Source organism: Oryctolagus cuniculus, chromosome 17 (genome assembly GCF_964237555.1).
Source record: "Oryctolagus cuniculus chromosome 17, mOryCun1.1, whole genome shotgun sequence".
In the NCBI taxonomy this organism is placed as follows: domain Eukaryota; kingdom Metazoa; phylum Chordata; class Mammalia; order Lagomorpha; family Leporidae; genus Oryctolagus; species Oryctolagus cuniculus.
The window spans coordinates 20,979,757-20,998,042 of NC_091448.1; the positions used below are offsets into that span (position 1 = coordinate 20,979,757).

Here is an 18,286-nt window from a genome sequence, read left to right on the forward strand (position 1 = left end):
TTGACAGGCAGAGTGGACAGTGAGAGAGAGAGAGAAACAGAGAGAAAGGTCTTTCTTTTCCGTCGGTTCACTCCCCAGTGGCCGCTGTGGCCAGCGCGCTGCAGCCGGCGCACGGCGCTGATTTGAAGTCAAGAGCCAGGTGCTTCTCCTGGTCTCCCACGCAGGTGCAGGGCCCAAGCACTTGGGCCATCCTCCACTGCACTCCTGGGCCACAGCAGAGAGCTGGACTGGAAGAGGAGCAACCGGGACAGAATCTTGCACCCCGACTGGGACTAGAACCTGGTGTACCGGTGCCGCAGTTGGAGGATTAGCCTAGTGAGCCTCAGAGCCAACCTAGGTGGCAGACTTTTGAAGAGTCTACTCTGGGTTACCTGACTGGACCCAGTCTGACCACATAACCCCTAAAATGGACAACCGTCTTCAGCTCAAAGCAGAAGAGATGTGGCTGCAGGACAAAGCAGAGATCTGAAGTCTCGCGAGGATGCCGGGGGCTGGCTCAGAGGTGGGAGCAGGAGAGCAAGGGATGCAGGTGGCCTCGTGGAGCTGAGAGAGGCCACGACCCCAGCCCCACACTCGCCAAGGGCTGAATGGGGCTGACCCCAGGAGGAGTTTGGGCCTCCAGAAGGGACACAGCCCTGTTGGTACCTTGGTGTTGACCTTGGGAGACCCTCAGCCAAGGGCCCAGTGAGCCACCCCTGCCTGGGTTTGTGCCCTACAGAACCAGGAGGGAATCAGTGAGTGCTACCTTAAGCCTCTAAGCTGTGGTAATTAATTTTAGCAGCAGGAGAAAACCAACACAAGGGGCTGCAGTTTCGAGAAGGTTCCCATTAGGAATCCTGGCCCTGCGCGGATTACACGTGAGCTCTCAGATAGTTGCAGCATTTTTTCCAAATCCTGCCATCGAGGGGGATGTTCTTTAATGCATTTTGACCTTTCCAGTGTTCTACATCCATTCCAGTTACTGAGCCCCTGCTGGGAGCCAGGTCTGGATGAGGCCCCTTGGGGAGAAGAGGAAACTGTGATGGGTCCTCTCATAGCTTTGGTGCATTCTAGGAGCGCCCACGTGCGTGTACACACACACAAACACCACTAACCTGAATAATCACTGTGTGAAGGGAGACTGTTCCATGTAGAGGGAGGGGCTGCAGCGGCAGCCCTGCACAGCCGGCACGGCCCTGCCCACTAGGGCTCTGGGAAACAGATTGATGAGTTGAAACCGCTGTCAAGCAGGCAGTGCTTTGGCTGCTTAATTTGTTATTGATAGCGGAAAAAGGAAAGATTGGCCATGACTTAGTCACCCTGCCCCAGGCAACTCAGATGGTGCTGGGGACAAACATTGACACCTGGGAGGTGTCAACAAGGCACCCCTGTTGGTGCAGGGGCTAGGAGAAGGGGGGAGTGGATTCACGGGTCTGGCCTCACCTGCTGTCCGCTGGCAGGTGCAAGACAGCAGCTTGCTCCCTGCTCTCAGCTTACTGAGAGCCCAGGCCCGGCTGCCAAGGGGAGAGAGCAAAGGCGCCCCTATCCCAGCCTCTGCTTCTCTCCTGACATTCCCTCTTCCCTTCTCATTTTTTTTTTTTTGGACAGGCAGAGTGGACAGTGGACAGTGAGAGAGAGAGACAGAGAGAAAGGTCTTCCTTTGCCGTTGGTTCACCCTCCAATGGCCGCCGCGGCCGGCGCACCGTGTTGATCTGATGGCAGGAGCCAGGTGCTTCTCCTGGTCTCCCATGGGGTGCAGGGCCCAAGCACTTGGGCCATCCTCCACTGCACTCCCTGGCCACAGCAGAGAGCTGGCCTGGAAGAGGGGCAACCGGGACAGAATCCGGCGCCCCGACCGGGACTAGAACCCAGGGTGCCGGTGCTGCAAGCGGAGGATTAGCCTACTGAGCTGCGGCACCGGCCTCCCTTCTCATTTGATGCTCATCCATGCCTTTTTAGCAGTGGTTCTCAGCCCAGACTTGACATTTGGATCAGCCGGGGAGCTCCAGCCACCTGCACCCCTGTGCCGGGGCAGCACCCTAGCCCTCTCAAATCAGATCTGGGGGTTACCGGCTGGAGTCCGAATGCAGGGCAGACAGTTATGCGTGAAAGGCCTGGGCAAGGAGGTGCCAGAATCTCGGGCTCGGATCCCAGCTCCGGGGCTTCCTAACTGTGCTGGCAGACAGCCCCCCTGGAGGGGCTGCGCTTCGGCTCCCCGCTCTGTGAACGAAGCTGGCACGTGCATGCTGAAGGTGTCCCACTTAAAATGGCATTGCGTTTGCTCATAAGCCACACAGATGCTGCTGTATGCGGCATTTGATTTATTTGAGAGGGGGATGGGGAGGAGAGGGCAGGGGAGGGGAGGGGAGGGAGTGGAAAGGGTGGGAGAGGGAGTTCCCATTCTTTGATTCACTTCCTAAATGGTTGTTATGACTGGGACCAGAGTTGCACTGGGCTCAAGCCAGGAGCCAGAAACCAGTTCCGCTGTTCTTGTGAGCGGTGGAGCCCGGTGAGTTGAGTCAGCACTGTTGCTCCAGGGTCTGCACCAGCAGGAAGCTGGGCTCAGGAGCCGATAGTGAACCCAGGTGCCTGACATGGGATGCAGGTGTCTTAACTGGTGTTTTGTTTTGTTTTTAGATTCTTTATTTATTTGTAAAGGCAGAGTGACAGAGAGGAATATATAGAGACATCCACTGGTTCACTCCCCAAATGGCTGCAACTGCTGAGGCCGGGCAAGGCTGAAGCTGGGAGCCAGGAACTCCATCTGGGTCTCCCAAGTGGGTGGCAGGGGCCCATCTGCTGCTGCTTTCCCAGGAGCATGAGCAGGGAGCTGGGTCAGCTGTGCAGAAGCTGGGACTCAAACCGGCATTCTGGCTATGGGGTGCCGACATTACAGACAGCTGCTTAATCGGCAATGTCAGCCCCTTAATTGGTGTCTTTACTAGGCTAAACACTTGCCGCATCCCATAGACTTCAGGCCATCTCTGTATTATTTACAGTATCTGATACAATGTAAATGCTATGTAAATAGTTTTACATTATGTTACTTAGAGAGAATAGTACCAAAGGAAAGAAGTCTGTACATGTTCAGTACAGGTGCAATTTTTTTTTTGACAGGCAGAGTGGACAGTGAGAGAGACAGAGAGAAAGGTCTTCCTTTTACCGTTGGTTCACCCTCCAATGGCCGCCGCGGCTGGCGCGCTGTGGCCGACGCATCGCGCTGATTCGAAGCCAGGAGCCAGGTGCTTCTCCTGGTCTCCCATGCAGGTGCAGGGCCCAAGGACTTGGGCCATCCTCCACTGCACTCCCGGGCCACAGCAGAGAGCTGGCCTGGAAGAGGGGCAACCGGGACAGAATCCGGCACCCTGACCGGGACTAGAACCCGGGGTGCCGGTGCTGCAAGCGGAGGATTAGCCTATTGAGCAGCGGCGCCGGCCTCAGGCGCAATTTTTAAAAAATATTTTCCACCCCAGGTTTGTGGAGCCTGTGGATACAGAACCTGTGCATGCCAGAGCCGACTGCCCCGACCTGGGAGGGACGTGGTGAGGGCTCTGAGAGCCGCCTGCAGCATTCACTTGGTCTGTACTGCACGGCCAGGCCCAAGCAAAAGTCTGCTGGTGTTAATGGTGTTCCCCTTACCACAGTCAGACCTGTGTCTCATTCAATGTGCTGCTTCCCTCTGATTTCCAGAATATTCTCACCCTCTCCTGGTGCGCTTTCCTCTTCACTCCCCCTGGGAGCCTGGCTGGAGCCTTCCCCTCTGGTTAGCACTGCCTCCTCCATGCAGGCCTCACTCCAGCTCCTCTGGATGTCCACCTTCTCTTCCCCGTGGCTGCTGGTGAGTCACACACCACTGGCCACCCCTCTTCCACTATTGAATTCCACTACATGTCCCCATGGGGCATATTCTCGCACTTAATACCCCAAACCAAGCCCAGGACTCTGGCCATCAGACCCATCGACTGCCAGCTTGGGGTTTGTGGATGCCATGATGTATGAGGTACTTCAGAAAGTTCATGGAGGGGGCTGGCATTGTGGCAAGGCCAGCATCCCATACAGGCTTCGAGTCCTGGCTGCTCCACTTCTGATCCATCTCCCTGCTAATGCACCTAGGAAAGCAGCAGAAAATGGCCCAAGTGCATGGGCCCCTGCACCTGTGTGGGAGACCCAGAAGAGTCTCCTGGCTTTAGCCTGGTCCAGCGCCAGTGGTTGTGGCCAGTTGGAGAGTGAACCAGTGGATGGAAAATCTGTCTTTCCTCCCTCTCTCCCTCTCTTTCTCTCACCGTAGCCCTGCCTTTCAAACAAACAAATAAATTTTTTAAAAGAAAGTTGATGGAAAAACGGAATGAAGAGACAAGTTTATTTTGATGCAAAAAAGCTGAAATCCATGATCCATGCCTAGTTTTTTCCTAATACGTAATTTTCATGAACTTTTGAAGACCCTACCTATAACTTCTATCAACACAAGAGCAGTGAGTAACTGTTGAAGTCTGGTGAAGGAAGCCTTCAGGGTGTGGAGTCTGCACTTTATTTTGAAATGCACCGACAGTAAGATGGACAGAGCCATGGAGACGAGATCGACGGTGACAGAGTGGAGGGACGGAAGCCAGGCGGCGGCTGTCCCAGTGTTCACAGTAAGATGATTTCTACTCTTCTCCTTGTTAGAACATTTTCATGATAAAATACTCGAAGAGATTTTGTTGAGCAATTTACTACTGTGGCTTTAAGTGGGAAAAATAATTCTGAGAGCACCTGTGTGAGAGGCGTCTTTATGCAGGTGCATTGCGGAGATGGGGACATGAGGCTCAGCCAGGAGGGGTGGCTGCCCCGGTCCCCACGGGTGGCAGGGTAGGGGTCTGAGCTGCAACCTGGGCTGCTGGCTGCCCCTGTGCACAGCCTTCTGTCCCATTCTGTCTCCTGCTGAGCCCACCTTGGCTGTACACCAGGGCTGTGAGGATCTCCCAGCTCACCTGCCCCTCCTGGGCTCTTCCCTCCCTCCCTCCCCAGCCTGAGGTTTGCTGCTCCAGTTATGTGCGTTGCACCTGAACTGCTGCCTCTGTCCAGCTCAGGACCCACCAGGCTGCTCCCCAGTCCCTGGCAGAGGCTCCTCCCCCTCAATTCTTGTCTCTTTCTCTTCCTGGAAAAATCAAAGGAAAGTTCCAGAAGGTGCCCCATGGATTCAATTGCAAATTAATATTCCACAGCTGGTTGTTGCCTGGCAACCGTGGTGAGTCATCTCTCCTCTCCCAAGGTCATCTGACTTCAGCTCCCTCCTCCAGACTGGAACACCACTGTTGGGGGGGGGGGGTCCACCTTATGCCCTTTCCTCCCTTCCCCGTCCCTGGAGGGTCTGCAGCTCTGCTCAAGGTCGCTTCCCCCGGGGGGACCTTCTTCCTGGACACTCTTGTCTGCTGAGAGACTGGGCGCCTTGACTAGTTCACTCATTCATTCAGCTATTGCATCAACAACAGTCTCATTTTTTAAAGAAAGATTTATTTATTTATTTGAAAGGCAGAGTGACACAGAGAGGGAGAGAGAAAGAGAGAGAGACAGAGAGACAGAGAGAAAGAACGAGTGAGCTTCTATTCTCTGGTTCACTCCCTAAAAGGCCACAATGGGAAGGGCTGGGCCAGGCTGAAGCCAGGAGCCAGGAGCTTCTTCCAGGTCTCCCACGTGGGTGCAGGAGCCCAAGCACTTGAGCCATCCTTCACTGCCTTCCCAGGTGCATTAGCAGGGAGCTGGATCATGGGCCAGCGCCGCGGCTCACTAGGCTAATCCTCCGCCTTTCGGCGCCAGCACACCAGGTTCTAGTCCCGGTCGGGCGCTGGATTCTGTCCCGGTTGCCCCTCTTCCAGGCCAGCCCTCTGCTGTGGCCAGGGAGTGCAGTGGAGGATGGCCCAAGTGCTTGGGCCCTGCACCCCATGGGAGACCAGGAGAAGTACCTGGCTCCTGCCATTGGATCAGTGCAGTGCGCCGGCTGCAGCGCGCTAGCCGCCGTGGCCATTGGAGGGTGAACCAACAGCAAAGGAAGACCTTTCTCTCTGTCTCTCTCACTGTCCACTCTGCCTGAAAGAAGTGGAGCAGCTGAGGCTCGAACCGGCACCCATATGGGATGCTGATGCTGCAGGTTGCGGCTTAACCTGCTGTGTCGCAGCACCAGCCCCTCAACAATTTTTTGAGTGTCTACTTTGTGCGAGGCACAGTACTGATCAAGGGGGCCTTTGTTTCTTTCCTCTTTCAGGGGAGACACAGTACAATATGAACCCCAGGTGCCGTGCAGGGTATTGGGGAAACAGTGCCTGGGCCTGGAGCACCTTCCCTGCAAGCCTCCTCCCAACTCGAGCAAGCTGTCACCTCCCATGCGCAGCCACAATGGCTAAGGTTTAGGGAAGGAGTCTGGGGCCGGCTGCCGCTGAGAACCGTGGAGCACTGTGTCGCCTAATCCTTGCCCTAACTCCCGAGGGTGAGACTGTCACCCCCAGTTTGCAACTGAGGACTGGGGTGCACACAGGTGGGTGACTGCTGGGTAGGCAAGAAGCAGTCACCCGTGTCTTGGGCATCCTGGAGTCCCTGCTGAGGGTCATGGACACCCTCTACCCTGGCCACTTCTTGAGGCTGTGTTTGAAGGAAGCGGCCTGGAAGGATGAGGTAATGTCTCCCCAAAGAGCATCCAGGAGGCTTGCTTACTGCTTGCTGAAAAAGCTGCAGACAGTTGGGCGTTTGATGCATCGGTTAAGTTGTCGCTGGGGCGCCCTCATACCGTAGGGAGCTCCAGTCTAGTCCTGGCTGCTCCACTTCTGATCCAGCTCCCTGCTAATGCGCCTGAAGAGGCAGCAGAGGATGGGCAGGGGAGACTGGCAGGGGAGTCCTGGATGGAATCCCAGGCTCCTGGCTTCAGCCTGGCCCAGATCTGGTTGTTGCAGCCATTTGGGGAGTGAGTTAGCAGATGTAAGATCTCTCTCCCTCTCTCTCTCTCTCTCACTCGGTGCCTCACTCTGCCTTACAGATAAATAAGTAATACATCTCAAAAAAAAAAAAAAAAAAAAAAAAGTGAGGACTCCACTCACTTCCCTTCTTCATTGTTTGAAATTTTAAAAAGCGACTTTCTCAAATAACACTTTAAAAAGGGCGGAGTGATCAGATGACGACAGACCGTGAGAACACAGTGGCACTTCAAAGGGTTCGTGGAAAATGGAGCGAAGAGATACGTTTATTTTGGTACAAAAATATTTGAAATCCACTCAGTTTTGTAATATGCATCTTCCATGATCTTTTTGAAGGTTTCTGGTACTTCCTATAATTTTACATTCACAGATACAATATCAATGAGACAGAAAACTTTTTGGAAAAATACATATTTCAAAAATGAGTGAGACGGGGCCGGCGCCGCGGCTCACTAGGCTAATCCTCCGCCTTGCGGCGCCAGCACACCGGGTTCTAGTCCCGGTCGGGGCACCGGATTCTGTCCCGGTTGCCCCTCTTCCAGGCCAGCTCTCTGCTGTGGCCAGGGAAGGCAGTGGAGGATGGCCCAAGTCCTTGGGCCCTGCACCCCATGGGAGACCAGGATAAGTACCTGGCTCCTGCCATCGGATCAGCGCGGTGTGCCAGCTGCAGCGCGCTAGCGGCGGCGGCCATTGGAGGGTGAACCAACGGCAAGGGAGGACCTTTCTCTCTGTCTCCCTCTCTCTCTCACTGTCCACTCTGCCTGTCAAAAAAAAATAATAAAAAAAAAAATGAGTGAGACGGGCAGCACGTGGCTCGGCGTGTTCAGCCCCCGCAAGTGAAGCTGCTGCGTGGACACCTTACCCATGTCTGAGAGCTTGGGACTGAGTCAGCGCTCTCCGGGGTCTCTGCAGCCCTGGGCCCTGCAGGCCGGCCCTGGTGGCTTTCTGCCTGGGTCCCCTCCTGCCACTGTAAGTGCAGGGCTTCCAAAGGCATCGGCGTGGCTCTCCTTGCCTGTCCCTTGGTGCTGCCGCCGCTGTCACGACTTTGCTTTTGCAGCTCAGATTCCAGCCACGACTCCTCTTCCAGTGCATGCTCACTGCTGACTCTGCTGCACCCGCTCGCTCATTCATGGCTTCCTTGCTGAGCCAGGTGCGGGGCCCACCATGGGGCGGGCGACAGGGAGAGGCACAATCTCTCTGCTTCCTGCTCACTTTTTCTGGAGCGCTCACCACTGTGGGGCCGGCTCAGCCCCTGGGCTCTGTTGGAGTTTGTCTCTTTTTTTTTTTTCATCTCAGTGGGAGTCTTTGCTCAGGGCCACAGCCCCAGTGCCCCTGCAGCATCTGCCTCACCCCAGGTGCTGAGTTAGTGTTGAATGAATGGGTGAATGAATGGGTCTTGCCATGAGAAGTGCAAGCGGAGCCGGGTTGCCCCCTGTGCAAGGGCACCTGCTCCCCGTTGGTCTCAGCCTGCGTCCTGTTGCTAACAACACAACCACACAGTCTGGGTTGGTTATGGAGAGCAGAGTCAGTTCTGGTCCTCTTCCTCCTCGCCCCTTCCCCCTCGCCTTTTCCCCCTCGCCTCTTCCCCCTTCGCCTCTTCCCCCTCGCCTCTTCCCCCCTCACCCCTTCCCCCTTGCCTCTTCCCCCCTCGCCTCTTCCCCCCTCGCCTCTTCAGCCCTCATCTCGGGGATTACATTTTGGCGGGGGCTTATTGGGACCAGCACCTTCCTTGGCAGCTCTGTTTGGTAGAGAGGGAGGGAAAGGCTGGAGGTAAACCAGTGCTCACAGACGGGGTGCCTCTGCCCCCAACAAGGGTGCCAGGCTAGGATGGGAGACATTTTGGGTGCCTGCAGTAGCGGGAGCGGGAGCGGGGCCGTTGGCACCGCTGGGTAGAGGTTAGAGGTGCTCAGTGTCCCGTGACAGCGGGATGGCCCCCACCCCAGCACATCATTTCTGGCTCATGACACCGACAGTGCCGAGGTGGCTAGAGTCTGGGTTACATGGGCCCCTGGGAACCGTCAGTGGCCTGGGCAGGCTTTGTAGGGTGACCCGCTGCGTGCCTTTGGCGTTGTGCCAGCAGCGAGCGGCTTTTTCTCCTGGGGAGTTTTAGCTGTTTTTGAACTCAGTAATCTTCTCTGCTGTCTTAACAATAACCCACAGCACCAGTTTGAGGATTTTAGATTTTCTTCATCCTGTGCCAGGAATTTAAAAATTTTAAAGATAATTTATTTGAGGTCAGTTAATCACAATCAATTCTTTTCAAAAGTTCTTTTAATATACGATCTGTAGTAATCACACCATTCTAAGATCTATTTTGAGGCCGGCACCACAGCTCAACAGGCTAATCCTCCGCCTAGCGGTGCCGGCACACGGGATTCTGTCCCGGTTGCCCCTCTTCCAGGCCAGCTCTCTCCTGTGGCCTGGGAGTGCAGTGGAGGATGGCCCAGGTGCTTGGGCCCTGCACCCCATGGGAGACCAGGAGAAGCACCTGGCTCCTGCCATCGGATCAGCGCGGTGTGCCGGCCGCAGCGCACTGGCCGCGGCGGCCATTGGAGGGTGAACCAACGGCAAAGGAAAACCTTTCTCTCTGTCTCTCTCTCTCACTGTCCACTCTGCCTGTCAAAAAAAAAAAAAAAAAAAAAAAAAAAAAAAAAAAAGGATCTATTTTGACTTTCCGCATTACAAATGTGATAAAACACCATGCATATTTAATTAGAAGCAACTTTAGACAAAGTGATACTGGGGCCGGTGTTGTGGTGTAGCAGGTTAAGCCTCCACCTGCAGTGCTAGCATCCCATAAGGGTGCCAATTTAAGACCCGGCCACTCCACTTCCGATCCAGCTCCCTGCTGATGGCCTGGAAAAGCAGTGGAGGATGGCCTGAGTGCTTGGACCCCTGCATCCACGTGGGAGACCCAGAAGAATCTCCTGGCTTCCGTCTGGCCCAGCCCTTGTTGTTGCAACCATTTGGGGGACTGAACCAGCAGGTGGAAGATCTCTGTCTCTCCCCTCTCTCCTCTGCAACTCTGACTTTCAAATAAATAAATAAAGCCAAAAAAAAAAAAAAAAAAAAAAAAGAGAGAGAGAGAGAGAGATAGAGAAACCTGAGCAACTTTACAGTCTTTTTGAAAGCAGCTTGGAGATCCTAATCAGAAGTCTGCAGGTCGATGGTCTGAACAGGCGCATTTCAGGCTTCGCGGAATGAGGGCTGTGAGAGTGCAGGTGGAATCCACAGGCTTGGGCTGGGGCGAGGAATTGTGCACGTGCGTCACGCTGCTGTGGTGCAGAGCAGCCAGTCTTCTGTCCGTCTCCGGGCTGGACCGTGGAGCCGGGGGAGTCCCCGACCCTCCCCATGTGCGCGCCTCCTCCCCTCTCACAGAGACGGAGTGAGAATCAATGAGTGGACACACACAGCCCGTTTGCAGCCTCAGCGCTGCCCGGGCTTCCTGTTTCCCACCAGTCAGCCATGAGGGGAGTAAATGGACCAGAAAGGACTATGATGAAAGACAGTTTGAGCGGTGCAGTGATAGGGCTGCTGCGGCTGTGGGGACAGCTGTCCACGCACAGGTGTGTGTGTCAGGGTCCTGGCTGCTGCGGGCACCGCTGCCCAACACTCGCTGTTTGTAAGGAGATATAATAGGCATTAATTTTAACGAGAGATATTGAAATAGGCACTGTTTTTTTTTTTTTAAGATTTATTTATTTAATTGAATGGGAGAGCGACAGAGAGATAGATCTTCCATCCACTGCTTCACTCCCCACACAGCCTCAATGGCAGAGACTGGGCCAGACCGAAGCCGGGAGCCGGGAGCTTCATCCAGGTCTCCCACATGGGTGGCAGAAGCGCAACTACTTGGGCCATCCTTGGCTACTTTCCGGGATGTCTTAGCAGGGAGCAGGATCGGAAGCTGAGCAGCTGGGACTCAAGGTGGCGCTGCAGGCTACAGCGTAGCTTCCTGTGCCACTGTTCTCATAAACCTTGCGTTAGTCCTGGGGCTTGGGGACCTACTGGATAGGAAATGCCGACGGGATGGACAGTTTTGGGTGTGGTCCTCTTTCTTAAGGATCTGATAAAAGCTATGGGTGGTCTCCCAAGAAAGCATACACAGGTGGGGCCGGCACTGTGGCATAGCAGGTAAAGCTACCGCCTGTGACACCGGTATCCCATACTGGAGCCGGTTCGAGTCCCGGCTGATCCACTTTCAGTCCAGCTCCCTGCTAATGCACCTGGGAAAGCATTAGAGGATGACTCAAGTGCTTGGGCCCCTGCGCCCATGTGGGAGACCCAGATGGAGCTCCTGGCTCCTAACTTCAGCATCGCCCAGCCCTGGCTGTTGTGGCCATTTGGGGAGTGAACCAGCAGATGGAAGATGTCACTCTGTCTCTCCCTCTCTCTCTCTGTAATTGTGCCTTTCAAATAAATAAAATAAATCTTAAACACACACACACACACACACACACACACAGGAACATTACACACAGTGTCCTAACATCCTGGAGCTGGTTTCCCTGATGCTGAGCCAGTTCTGACCCCAAGCCACACCCACCCAGACCCCCTCTGCACCCTCTTTTGCTGAAGCTGAGCTCCCATGAGGCTTCTCTCCAGCTCATCGCTCCCCTATAGAGTTTCCTCTATAGCTCCCCATTAGCCAAAGCAACCTTTCCCTAAGTGGGAACTGGCTGGTGCTGGTTGGAAATGCGGCTCCCAGGCTAGCGCCGCGGCTCACTAGGCTAATCCTCCGCCTTTCGGCACCAGCACACTGGGTTCTAGTCCCGGTCGGGGCGCCGGATTCTGTCCCGGTCGCCCCTCTTCCAGGCCAGCTCTCTGCTGTGGCCAGGGAGTGCAGTGGAGGATGGCCCAAATGCTTGGGCCCTGCACCCCATGGGAGACCAGGAGAAGCACCTGGCTCCTGCCTTCAGATCAGCGCGATGTGCTGGCCTCAGCAGCCATTGGGGGGTGAACCAACGGCAAAAGGAAGACCTTTCTCTCTGTCTCTCTCTCTCACTGTCCACTCTGCCTGTCAAAGAAAAGAAAAAAAAAAAAAAAGAAATGCGGTTCCTGGGCCCCACGTTAGTTTCTGGATCAGAAGCCATGGCTCCGTGGCAGGGCCTTCCCCTCACTCCTCCAAGCTGGGATTCTGACCTCAGAAGCTCTAGCACACCTCACACCCCATGTGTCAAATAAGCCCACCAGGCCACACAAGCTCACGTTCAGGAAAAGATATTTATGCATTTCACAAATCTAAATCTGCTTAAAATATCATTTTCTCCAGAATTTTAAAGGTAGAGAGACAGACACAGAGAGATCTCCTATCTGCTATCTCAAGTGCCTGTAACAGTGCGGGCAGGCCTAGGCTGCATCCATGGGGCGGGCAGGGACTCGAGTACTTGAGCCACAACCTGCTGCCTCCCAGGTGTGCTTCAGCGGGAAGCTGACTTGGAAGTGGAGGTGGGACTTGGTTCCAGGCACTCTGATATGGGATGTGGGCATCCTAGCAGTGGCTTAACCCACTGTGCCACATGACTGCCCCTATTTAAAATTTTGGGGGCTCACATTGTGATGCACTGGATTAAGCTACCACTTGTGACACCTGCAACCATGAGTGTTGTTTGAGTTCTTGATGCTCTGCTTCCGGTCCAGCCCCCTGCTAATGCATCTGGGAAAGCAGAAGATGGCCCAAGTGCTTGGGCCCTGCACCCATGTGGGAGGACCCGGACCGGATTCCAGGTTCCTGGTTTCCGCCTGGACTAGTCTGGGCTGTTGTGGCCACTTGGAGAGAACCAATGGATGGAAGATCTTTCTCTTTTTTCTGTATACCCCTCTGTCCCTCTCTATCATTCTGCCTTTCAAATAGACAAACATTTTTTTTTTTTTTTACAGGCAGAGTGGACAGTGAGAGAGAGAGACAGAGAGAAAGGTCTTCCTTTTGCCGTTGGTTCACCCCCCAATGGCTGCTGAGGCCGGCGCACCGCGCTGATCTGAAGGCAGGAGCCAGGTGCTTCTCCTGGTCTCCCATGGGGTGCAGGGCCCAAGCACTTGGGCCATCCTCCACTGCACTCCCAGGCCACAGCAGAGAGCTGGCCTGGAAGAGGGGCAACCGGGACAGAATCCGGCACCCTGACCGGGACTAGAACCCGGTGTGCCGGAGCCGCTAGGTGGAGGATTAGTCTATTGAGCCATGGCGCCGGCCGGATTTTATATTTTAGCTAGGAGGAATTAAAGAGCATCCAAGAGAAATGACTAGAGCCTCACATCATGTGCTAATTTGGAAATTATGGCTCTTGTTGTTAAACATTTGTCAGGGCTGGCACTGTGGTGTAGCAGGTAAGGCCACTGCCTGCAGTGCTGGCATCCCATATGGGTTCTGGTTCAAGTCCTGGCTGCTCCACTTCCAATCTAGCTCTCTGCTATGGCCTCGGGAAGCAGTGGAAGATGGCCCAAGTGCTTGGGCCCCTGCACTCATGTGGGAGACCCGGATGAAGCTCCTGGCTCCTGGCTTCGGATTGGCACAACTCTGGCCATTGCGGTCATCTGGGGGAGTGGATGGAAGACCTCTCTCTCTCTCTCTCTGCAACTTTGCCTTTCAAATAAATAATAAATCCTAAAAAAAAAAAAAATTGTCAAGGAGTTTGTAATCCCAAAGCCTTGTGTATAAGCTGTTTTTCCACTAACACCACAAGGGGGCACCATTGAGGCTGGAAAGCAAGGGCCTCAATTCTCCCAAAGCTGGTTGGTGTTCAGTTCTCTGGATACAGGGTGTGTTTTACCTATTCATGGAGCTTACAGCAATTTGAATAGTTAAAATTTTTTTTTCCCAAAGATTTATTTATTTGAAAGGTAGAGCAAGAGACAGGGAAAGAGAGTTCTCTACCTGCTGGTTCATTCCCCAAATGGCCACAACAAGGGCTGGGCCAGACTGAAGCCAGGACTCCATCGAGGCTCCCATGTTGGGTAGCAGGGACCCATCCACTGCCTACCCAGGCACGTTAGCAGGGAGCTGGACTCCAACCCACAGGGGATGGCTCTGAGGGGGTGCTGGTGACCAGGCAATGGCTTAAACTGTGGCACAATCCCTGCCCCTTGGCTCGGTTTTAGCCACTTAGATGAATTGCGGTGTGGCTTCGGCTGACCAGTTTTCACTGTGTACGGAAGGTCATTTTAAGAAATGTCTGTGACAGTGTGCTCTTGTTGTGGGAGGGAGGGCAGGGGCTGGAGGGCTGGGGCCTGAGCCGCGGGGCTGGGCAGGGCTCTGAGGGCCGCCTTCACCCCATTCTCCCTCATGGTATGGTCTGAGGGTCTGAGCTTGCGGCTGGCCCACTCCCTCTCAGCGGCCGTTCCTCCCACGTCTGCTGCTCCCTTCTCTTACTTTGCAGGCTGCATCAGCCTCACTGGTCCTGCTCCCCAACAGGGCTCATGTGTCCCTGCTGTGAAACGAGGGAGGCGATGTCCCTGGGGTGCCGAGCACGGGTCCTGCTCCAGCCAGTTCCGGCTCTCAGCTTCTCATAGGCACCGGTTCCCATTCCTGCAGGGCGCGTTCCCTCCACCTGGAATACACGGCTTCAGAGGGCTCCTCCTTTGGGTCTTCCTGGTGCCCGTGGTTGAGGGTGTGAGTGGCTCTCTGGCCAAGCCAGTGACACCTGGGTCCTGTGTCCAGGCTGTGCTGATCCACATCCCCTCCAGATATCAGCTTCCCCAGCGCAGCACTCTGCCACCTGAGGTTAAGTTGCTGCCTGCAAACGCCAGCATCCCCACACAGGTGCCAAGTCCACCTGCTCCACTCCCACTCCAGCCTCCTAGGGCCCCTGGGAAAGCAGCAGCAAATGGCCCAAGTACTTGGGCACTTGCCACCTACATGGGAGACCCAAATAGGAGCTCCTGGTTCCCAGCTTCGGCCTGGCCCAGCCCTGGTCATTATAGCCATTTGGGGAGTGAACTGGTGGATGGAGCCAACTCCACCTTTCAAAATAAAAACATTAAGGAACTCTGAACGCTGTCTGCAGCGGGTTCTCAGCGAGGCCCCACTCTCCCTGGGAGTCTCATTTCCTCACCCACCCAGTGCTTTTGCTGCTTCAGCCCTCACACACACCTGAGGGTGCACTGGCCGGCTCAGGGCACCCAGATCTCACCACTCCCTCAGATCAGTGTATGTGGGGTTCCACAGGCAGCGTCAGCTTCACCTGGGAACAACCCATCCTGCAGAATCTCGGGTGGCTCCAGGCTGTCCCGGCTTGGCCTCAACTCCAACCTTTTACCTACAAAAGGCTCTGTGCAGGGAACACCTTTGTTTAAGAGTGGACACAGGGCACTCACTATTACACTGGTAGGGACGGCCTCCCAACGTGAAGTCCCAGCTCCGCAATCAGCAGACAAGTTCACTGCTGGAAACACACTCGGACTTTCCTGGGAGTTTGCAGGCCCCGGGTCAAGGGCCCCTGTCTTCTGTCACCGCCCTGGGAAGCTCCTCCACGCCCAAGCTCAGCTGCCACTGTACCACTGGGCTACCAGCCAGGCAGCCTGGCTTCTAACATCCACGCAGCAGTGTCACCCGGGGGGGGGGGGGGCACACGCTCGCCAGAGGCTTTCCTGGCCGCCCAGCTGAGGGCAAAGGCTGCGGGTGCAGAACCCCCACCCCCGGCCACCCCCGCACATACCCAAGGCTGACTACACACATGAAGTCGAATCTGCACGTCACATGTTTCTGAAAACAAGTTTTATTTAAATAATGATCTTAAATACATCACATAACATTAAAACTGAAGGCAAAAACCAAAAACCAGTTTGTTACTTCACGTGGCATCAGGAAGCTGGTGCTAGTTAGGTGGCAAGCTCTACAGCTAGCTCGAACTGATGACATCGCTCAGAATTTGTTCCCTTGTCCTCACACTGGTGTCTGGACACCCCCCGGCTAGGGTACGGCTGGTCACCTCACCGGAGGGAGGGTGGCCTCTGAACTCCACGTGTGTTCTGTTCACCTGGCCCGGCCGGGGGCGCCAGGCCACCTTACCTCTCTAGCGGTGCAGCTGCTGCTGCTGCCGCACCCATCCCCAGCCTCACTGAGGGTTGGGAAGGTGGTGGCATCTCCTAGGGCAGGGCGGGCGAGGAGCTTCTGCCAGACACAGCCGTCTCTGACCTCGGGGCTGCGGGCTTGGCTGTTTCAGGCTGGACACCGCCAGGCGCCTACTGCTTGACCTCGGTTTAAATGAGGGACTTCAAGACTAGACAGCATGGCTCTTTTCAGTTTATTGCATGAAGGAGTTACACTAGTCCAAGTTAAAAGCGGACCCCAAATGGTTACATCATACAAGCTGTGAGGTTTTTAAACTTGTGACAAGGGACAGAAGGGCAATTCTACTCATCGCAAGGAAATCCTCACTTAAGCTTCTGTGAGCCACAAGCACTTAAAACCCATGAACCTTCAGCTGGTCGTCCTTAGCCAGTCCAATCTGCAAAGAGAAGAGCGCAAGGACGTTACGGAGGGCGCAGGGGGAGCCGCACTGCACAGCTCAGAGCGCGAGACCCCGGGCCTCCCATGATTCCCAGTGAGGACGAGAATGTGGACATGCCTCAACTTCAGCCAGGTCCAACGATGCCAACAAGACTTTAGTACTTAACTGGCAAAGGCAGACAAATCCCCTGTTTTTAAATGTGTATTCGTCTAGCCACATCAAGGCTCATTCTCCTTGCTATGCAAACTTCTGCCCAGCAGAACCGGAAGACTGAGAACCAGTGGCAGCCGGGGCGCTGCTGCACTCACCTCGACCAGGAACTGGCATATGTTCTTGCGCTGGTCACCCTGCAGCTGAATCACTTCTCCATATTCCGGATGCTCAATCACAGTACCATTGCAGGCAAACTTCTGCAAGCACAAACCCAGTCAGGAGTCAGGACACGCCCCGCCCGGGCGCCCTCCCGCCCCTGCCCAGGACCAGCGGGCCTTTCCCACCTTCTTAAACGCCTTCACTAGTTTCTTTTTATCGTAATCATCAGCGATCCCTTGGACAGTAGTAAGGGTCTTCCTGCCGTTTCTCTGTTGAATTCTTATATGGATATAATCCTCAGTGCCAGCAGGAAGCAGGTCATCACCCTTACTTGCATCAGCAAAGGGGTCTAGGGAGGAAAGAGAAGGGCGTTGGGGCTTGTCCTGGGTCAGATGCCACTGCCACCCTCCCGCCGGGTCTTCTGTGCGCCAGCAACGTCAGGGCGATGCATGGTTCGGAACAGGTCGGCCTGGGATGGCCGGTTCCCCGGGCCTGGAGAAAGCCTGGGCCTCTCACCCGAGACCCGCCCTCCGAAGCCGATCACGTGTCGTCAGAGCCCGGGCTGGCAGGCTGCGCCCCACCCGGCTGATGCAACCGGCCGGAACCTGGGCCCCAGAGGCGGGGCCAGGCTTGCCAGCCCTATTGGCGGGCTCCGCTGTCACTTAGGGCTGGCGCCGCCTTTCACTCCCGGCCCCGTGACAACGGCGAGTGACGTGCCGGACGTGACGCAGGGCTGGCGGGAGGGGGCGGGTGTGGCCCGAGGAGGTCCAGGAGCCATTAGTAAATGCGCCACCCGAGACGCCGGGCCCGCCCAAGGGCTGACCTCCCGCCGGCTTCTTCCGGTCGCGCTCGGGAACCGACCCCAGGTCCCTGTCCGAGGCCTCGCCGCCGCACCCGCCCGATGTCTCCCCTCCGCCCGAGCTTCCAGAGGCCCGAAACGCCGGGCAGCTTCCGGGGCCCCTTGGGCGGGCCCGGCGCCTCGCTCTCCCACCAGGGCCCGCGGCCTGTCCCGTGCTTACCGAAAGAGTGGAGGTTCTGGATAGCGGACATACGATACGATTCCTTTTCCTCGGTGGAAACGGCCTGCGGAAGGCTGCGGCGGGAGAAGGCGGGCGGGGGGGACGGAGCGTCGGGAAGCGAGGGGGCTCGAGGGGGAGGCTGCTGAGTCCTCGGCGGCGGCTCAGTGACTGGGGCGGAGGGGCGGCGCCTGTATTCACTTATATAGCCTCCCCTGTGACGCCAGCGCGCTGCCCTCACGTCCTGGTCCCACCCACGGCGTCGCGCTCCCAGGCGCCCTGGCGCCGCCTCTTCCAATTGGCCCGGGGGCGGGGACGTGGGACGGCGCTTGCGCAGGAAAGCTGCGGCAGGAGGGCGGGAGGGGGAGGGAAGGCGTGGTCCTCCCGCGCGCCTGCGCGGTGCGGGTGGACGGTATCTGGGCTGCCGAGGAAACTGACGGTTTCGAGCGCGCTTGCGCACTGTGTCCTTTGGCACGCTCCACCTTGACCCCGTTGCAGCCCTGCCTGTTGGCAAGGGGGTATCTTAGGGGGTTGGTTGGTACTTCTCAGAGAGGACTTAGATGGCGAGCCGCCGAAGCACGCGATCCCG

The 18,286-nt window shown here is 56.0% G+C and overlaps 1 protein-coding gene across 1 annotated transcript; it reads right to left on the reverse strand.

Annotated features, from left to right (window-relative positions):
• Nucleotides 1–16,148: 16,148 nt before the first annotated feature.
• Nucleotides 16,149–17,962, reverse strand: EIF1 (eukaryotic translation initiation factor 1). Its single transcript, XM_002719384.5, has 4 exons — nucleotides 17,701–17,962; nucleotides 16,867–17,030; nucleotides 16,678–16,779; nucleotides 16,149–16,366 (listed from the first exon to the last, which is right to left on the reverse strand). The coding sequence occupies exons 1-4, from the start codon at nucleotides 17,729–17,731 to the stop codon at nucleotides 16,322–16,324; spliced, it is 342 nt and encodes a 113-aa protein (XP_002719430.1). The 5' UTR covers nucleotides 17,732–17,962; the 3' UTR covers nucleotides 16,149–16,321.
• Nucleotides 17,963–18,286: the final 324 nt, after the last annotated feature.